This window comes from Cherax quadricarinatus, chromosome 41 (assembly GCF_038502225.1).
Source record: "Cherax quadricarinatus isolate ZL_2023a chromosome 41, ASM3850222v1, whole genome shotgun sequence".
Lineage (NCBI taxonomy): Eukaryota > Metazoa > Arthropoda > Malacostraca > Decapoda > Parastacidae > Cherax > Cherax quadricarinatus.
The window spans coordinates 5,505,022-5,511,972 of NC_091332.1; the positions used below are offsets into that span (position 1 = coordinate 5,505,022).

Here is a 6,951-nt window from a genome sequence, read left to right on the forward strand (position 1 = left end):
TTGTAGCGCTGAATGATGCACACGGGTTTAGCGCTCCATATGATATACAATGGTTCCTCTAACCTATAAATTTAACATAAAACAACTTGATTAAACATGTGTTTGAGTTTATAGATACAATGTGGATTATAGAATGAGTTGGTGGCTTACCTCACACACTGAGGGGCCGTGGTTCGATTCCCGGCACGGGTGGAAAAGTTGGGCATGCTTCCTAATATCTGCTGTCCCTGTTCACCTAGCAATAAGTAGATAACTGGGTGTTAGTCACCTTACAACTGCTGTCCCTGTTCACATAACAATAAGTAGGTATCTGGGTGCTAGTCACATTACATCTGCTGTCCCACTTCACCTAGCAATAAGTAGGTACCTGGGTTCTAGTCACATTACACCTGCTGTCCCACTTCACCTAGCAATAAGTAGGTACCTGGGTTCTAGTCACATTACACCTGCTGTCCCGCTTCATCTGGCTGTAAGTAGGTACCTGGATGTTAGTCGATTGGCGTGGGTGGTATCCTGGGGAGGGAAGTATACCTCACATAGAGCCGGGTTTTGAAGTGAACTGAGGTAAGATAACCTGTAAATTCAACTGTGAAAAAAAAAAAATTGATTCGCCAGACAAATCGGCAATTTTAAACATCTGTAAAATTTGAACGTAACACCGAGGGGAAAAAACACTGTCTATTGTTTCAAGAATTTTTTTTTAATTCAGTGTGTGTACTCACCTATTTGTGGTTGCAGGGGTTCGATTCACAGCTCCTAGCCCCACCTCTTCACTGGTGTGTGTGTGTGTGTGTGTGTGTGTGTGTGTGTGTGTGTGTGTGTGTATGTATTTGTACAATCTGCACACAGCGCAGAGGAAAATAAAAAAAAATGGTACCCACATTCACCTGGGTGTTCCCACACTCTCCCAGCTGCTGCAAAATAATGAATTCCCAGCCCATGAGGTTTGCTCAACTAGGAGCGTCAACACGAAACATGTTAAAACAAACACGACACTGAACCCCTACTCTCTCCCCATCACAACTACGAAGAGAAACTAAGAGAAGTGAAGCTTACGACACTAGAGGAGAACCATGGAAGACCGTGATTACGACACTCCACTGTAGTCATGCACATCAGTGGTCTGTCTCAAGTATATTGTTCACAACCAGAGAGCAAATGTTGAAATTAATGTTTTATTAAAAATGACGTCTGGGTTATGAAATTATCTCAGAGAATTTACCTTCCTATCTGTTGCTGTCTTGCAACATTGCATAGCTCCTGACGACGCATGAGAGTGAAAAAGATCTTGAGCTAAAGATTTCCCATCCCTACGTGGCTTGTTCTGCATATATATATATATATATATATATATATATATATATATATATATATATATATATATATATATATATATATATATATATATAATGTGTGTGTGTGTGTGTGTGTGTGTGTATTGTTCCAGTCACGGTACTTTGGATTAGTAGTTAATTAACATAAACACTTAAACAAACACTTTACAATTAAAACAAAGTAGCAACAACAGCAAGAAAGTAGGTGTAATATATTTATTTAGTCCTGTACAACAATGGCAGTTTTTATTTGTACCGTTTCACTCTTTTTGTTTTCCTGCGTCCTTGGTGGCGTCCTTGGCGTCCTTGGCGGCGTCCTTAGGGGAGTCCTTGACCGTTTTGACCTTGTGTGTCTTCTTGTTCTTGAAGACAGACCAGTCGAGCTTGTTGACCAGTTCCTGGGCCTGGGAGACCCTGGGTGGTCTGGGACCATCCAGTAGGTAGCCAGCTACCACTTCGTACCACTGCTGCGTATATCAGGGGTGTTAGTGTTAGCTGTGACCTGGTGTTTGTGTGAGCTCTGACCTAGTGTTGTTATTGTGAGCTTTGACCTGGTGTTCGTGCGAGTCCTGACCTGGTATTTGTATTAGCTGTGACCTAATCTAATCCAAGAAACTAACAGTTGACAACAACATTAAGAGACTGGCCCAGGAAATGTAACTCGACTTCCCTTGCGATCATATTTAGGTACATACAAACACACCAAGAAATAGATAATTAGGTGCCTACTAATAAAATATAGGATATTACAGAATATATGCTAAGGATCATAAATACTAGTGACGTAGTGACATACCCTGGCCCAAGGGGTGAGTCCCAGCCCTGCCACTAGTGCCTGCCACTGGGGCATGCCCAGGTGGGCCAGCAGGAGACGCCAGTATGTGTGGGTGTCGAGTGCCAACAGATGGGGACGCAGGGACAGGTCGATGAACCAGTACGACCCCTCTGGGAAGGTCTCCCCGCGTCCTGGGTACGATACCACCACTCGACCTGTAGTTCGGGGGAAGGCGAACTAGGCTAGAGTGGGCTTGACAGTAGGCGTGGTTAGTTTATTGGATTTAGAGGCTCATTAAGACTGTATATCACCCGTAGTCCACCAGTCAAGGGCTCATTACCCGTCTAACATAGGAATTCAAGTTTAAAATATTTAGATACAAAGACATACACGCCTCCAAGCCTATATATTATACTGCTGCTATTAGCGTATACACAGAAGAGAGAGATTCTTTTGTGTATACAATGGTTTAAAGAATATCGACTACACGAGGGTCAGTGAGGCTGTATAGCACCTGTACACCACCAGTCAAGGTTACTTTAATCCTTACAGCAGCATTCTGGAAGTGTCAACAGGCATCAGTTTTAGTCACTGCGAGAAAATGTTGAATTTGAGTTAAGTGCAGAGCAGAGAGAGAGAGAGGGAGGGGGGGGGGAAGAAAATAGAGGCAGTCTGAAGGTGAAGCTTTGTCTGAAGAGGGACCTTGATCCGAGGAACTACAGCTAACCTTCCCTGCCTCGGATCAAACCTGATTTTTCAGTCGCTATTATAATAATAATAATAATAGTATTTCCAGGTAGGGAGCAAGTAATAATAATACAAATATAATAATAATATTAATAATAATTATAAAACTAATAAAATATAATAATAATTACTCACCGTAGCCTTGGCAAGTATCGACTTCAAACATCTTAGAGGAGTGGAAGGTGGGGGGTGGGATATGGGGGGTTCCCGCCCCCCCAGGACGAAGGGGGGCAGGTTCCAGGGGAGCAGCAGCTGGGGGGTCCTCTGCTAGGGCCAGGTCGGTGATGGAAGGGGCCAGGGGGTCGCCGCTTCCCCTGCCACTCCCTAGTCTGTTGACTCTCCCCAGTGGGTGAACTTCCATATTCCCCAGTGGTAGTACTTTACCTGGGGGGAAAGCAAAGTTTAGTGTCCCATGGTGAGGGTTTACACCCCAGAAGGAGAAGTATACACCCCAGCAGGGGGGAGTATACACCCCAGCAGGGGAAGTATACATGCCAGCAGGGGAAGTATACACCCCAGGAGAAGCATACACCCCAGCAGGGGGAGTATACATCCCAGCAGGAGTATACACTCTAGCAGGGGAGTATACGCCCCAGCAGGGGAAGTATACACCCCAGCAGGGGAAGTATACACCCAAGCAGAGGGAGTATACACCCAAGCAGAGGGAGTATACACCCCAGTAGGGAGTATATACTCCAGCAGGAATATATACCTCAGCAAGGGGAGTATACTCCCCAGTAGAGGGAGTATACTCCCCTTGCTGAGGTATATATTCCTGCTGGAGTATATACTCCCCAGCAGGGGGAGTATACACTGGAATGTAGGCGCAGAGGAAGGAGTTCTACCTTAGGTGAAGGGGAAGGAGCATTACTAGGTAGGTGCAGGGGAAGGAGCGCTACCTAGGTAGGTGCAGGAGTAGGAGCGTTACCTACTTAGGTGCGACAGGTGGCAGTGGTTACCGGCAGTAGCGTAGTTCCAGGTGAGCTTGAAACCGTCGGTAGCTGTGTAGAAGGCTCTGAGGGCGGGCGGTAGCACTACATTGTGACGCTGCTCCCACGCTACCACAGAGGCGCGTTCCACGCCTCCCCGCACCACTACACTCACGTCCTGCACGCCACCCAAGCCTCCTGAAACACACCTAAGCATTCTGAAACACATCCAAGCTTTCTGAAACTCATCCAAGCCTCCTGAAACATAACCAAGCCTCCTGAAACACATCCAAGCTTTCTGAAACACATCCAAGCTTTCTGAAGAACATCCAAGCCTCCTGAAACATGACAGAGCTTCCTGAAACACACCCAGACTCCTGAAACACATCCAAGCTTTCTGAAACATATCCAAGCCTCCTGAAACATAACCAAGCCTCCTGAAACACACCCAAGCTTCCTGAAACACACCCAAGCTTCCTGAAACACACCAAAGCTTCCTGAAACACACCCAAGTCTCCTGAAACACACCCAAGCCTCCTGAAACATAACGAAGCCTCCTGAAACACACCCAAGCTTCCTGAAACACATCCAAGCTTTCTGAAACACATCCAAACCTCCTGAAACATAACCAAGCCTCCTGAAACGCAGCCAAGCCTTCTAAAACGCAGCCAAGGCTTCTGAAATACATCAATGCTTCCTGAAACACATCCGCGCCACGTGAAGCACATCCACGCTACCTTAGGGATACACTTGTGTTATTACAACCCAGGAATTGTGATGAATGGTTTGAAAAACCGACAAGTTGAAGATTGAGACACTTATGCAGCATATGGGAATCTTTATTCAGGAAACGTTTCGCCACACAGTGGCTTCATCAGTCCAATACAAAGAGGAAGGCGTAAGGAGAGGAGGAGTATGAGGTAATCAGTCCCTCAGCCTGGAGTCGATGTGTTCAGTCCATCTACGGCCCTATGCTGTACATTCTACAAGATTGATGGACTGAACACATCGACTCCAGGCTGAGGGACTGATTACCTCATACTCCTCCTCTCCTTACGCCTTCCTCTTTGTATTGGACTGATGAAGCCACTGTGTGGCGAAACGTTTCCTGAATAAAGATTCCCATATGCTGCATAAGTGTCTCAATCTTCAACTTGTCGGTTTTTCAAACCATTCATCACAACTGTCAGACACTGCAGCATCATGGGATCTTGTTACAAAGAATTCTTCAACACTTGTTCAACCTTTGGACGAAGACCTACTTCGACTAGTGGATGGTACCACTATGACCCCGCCTCCGCCTGCTTCACCTCACCTCACTACAGTATATAAGCCACGTCTACGGCCCTATGCTGTACATTCTACAAGATTGATAGACTGAACACCGACTCCAGGCTGAGGGACTGATTACCTCATACTCCTCCTCTCCTTACGCCTTCCTCTTTGTATTGGACTGATGAAGCCACTGTGTGGCGAAACGTTTCCTGAATAAAGATTCCCATATGCTGCATAAGTGTCTCAATCTTCAACCCAGGAATTCAAAGGCTTGTTATCCTGGGTGTAAAGGGAGCAAAATGAACACAGCAGAAAAACTTTTGACTTATATTATCCTTCACCAAGTAAGAACAGAAGTATGTACACTATATACACTATGTACAACAATAGGTATTAGTGCACTCCACATTAAGCAAGGCAGAATAGAAGCCACCAGAGAGCAGACCGTGCTTCAACCAGCTCTAGAATGGGAATGACAAGAGCAGACAGGTGAGTGGTACCCACAACACCTCTGCAATTGCCAAAACCATCTTCTCATTGGCTTGAACCTGGGTACTAATCGAACGACGGGGCCCCATCGTTCGACCCTAGTACTGGTTCGCTGGTTGGGGGAGATAGCCTTTCAATGAGGGTGTGTACATGCGCCGAATAAAGGTTACGTACTCTTTGCATGCCACATGTGTATACCTCTGTGAACTGCCATATTACACTCAGAACACCACCACAATCATCTTCACTATAAGTATCACACCCTCACTATCACATCTGCACCTTCGCATCATCATCACCACCAGAGCAACACCATCATCCTCACTATCAGACTTACACCAACAAATCTAGACCCACTTACTGAGTGTGTCAACCAGACCCAGAGTGAGATCTGTCACAAAGTTACAGTCCTTCTCTTTCCTTGATTCCATTCTCCCTCAGCAAGCATTGTCACATCCAACACCAGCTCCGTAGTCTCTTCTCACGTCATATCTACGCTTTTCTCACAGCGCATGCCGGAGTTTTTGCATAAGACGACTGCTGCTGTTTGTTACACAGCTGTTTATTCCGGAATTAACGGTACAACAGACGACGCAACTGTTTGTTTACACTGCCGTGAGCGTCCCCGTTACCATGGTGATCTGCATGTCATCAGCTGAGTGCATGGCGGCCACTTTGAAATTATTGACACTAGCGATACTTCTCTCTGCTACTGACCTTTATTTATAATTAGATGATGTAATTTAAAGGGTGTGCATTTAGTGAATGTCAGATCAGAATGGTACATGTGTTTCTTAATAGGTGAGAATGTTACGCCTCATTAGAATGTTGCTGCATGATGTGGGTGTCGTTAGGATTTATTGAGGGCATTTGTTTACATCCAGTTTGACATCCTTTTCCAGCTAGCCACACCCCTTTCTGCCCCTCCGCTTTATCCTTGTACCCACTCTCCTCCTCTCCACCCATTCCAGCCACGCGACCACGCCCTCAGCCCTGCCTATGCCCAGTTATCTCGTCCTATATTCTCCTGGGTACTGTACCCAGGGAAGGAGAACTGGGCCACTGGGAATAAGGGGACTTGCCCGCACGTGCACCTATTTCCCCCTGATTATTCAGCAGTAACTAACCACGGAACGGGTGAGGTTTAGACCCATCCGTTCCGAGGTGTGTCTGTAATCGTGTTGTTACTGTTTTGTGAGTCATAACAGCAGTAACTGGGTATCTAGGTATTAATCGAGTCTATTGTGTTGGGTTAGTCGCATAACATAGACTAGGAGAGCCTCTGATGTGAGTTATGCTAAAGCTTCGTAATAGCTACCTTGTACAGAGGCCATCTTGTATAAATTACCTTTGTCATTTTCGTCTTTTTCTTTAATTCTGTATGTGTGTCTGCAGTTATATT

General features: G+C 45.7%; 1 protein-coding gene across 1 annotated transcript; it reads right to left on the reverse strand.

Moving 5' to 3' along the window:
- Positions 1–1,544: 1,544 nt before the first annotated feature.
- Positions 1,545–6,174, reverse strand: LOC128695744 (tubulin polyglutamylase complex subunit 2). The gene is made up of 5 exons (XM_053786562.2): positions 5,911–6,174; positions 3,816–3,983; positions 2,992–3,240; positions 2,131–2,324; positions 1,545–1,801 (listed from the first exon to the last, which is right to left on the reverse strand). The coding sequence occupies exons 1-5, from the start codon at positions 5,978–5,980 to the stop codon at positions 1,595–1,597; spliced, it is 888 nt and encodes a 295-aa protein (XP_053642537.1). The 5' UTR covers positions 5,981–6,174; the 3' UTR covers positions 1,545–1,594.
- Between the last annotated feature and the right edge of the window lie 777 nt (positions 6,175–6,951).

Excerpts from the sequence above, each read along its gene's own strand:
- LOC128695744 (XM_053786562.2), bottom strand. The coding sequence starts at position 5,980 with ATGGAATCAAGGAAAGAGAAGGACTGTAACTTTGTGACAGATCTCACT. Across the intron at positions 3,241-3,815 it reads CTGGAACTACGCTACTGCCG|GTAAAGTACTACCACTGGGG; the intron begins GTAACCACTGCC and ends CTTTCCCCCCAG. Across the intron at positions 1,802-2,130 it reads GACTCACCCCTTGGGCCAGG|CAGTGGTACGAAGTGGTAGC; the intron begins GTATGTCACTAC and ends TGATATACGCAG.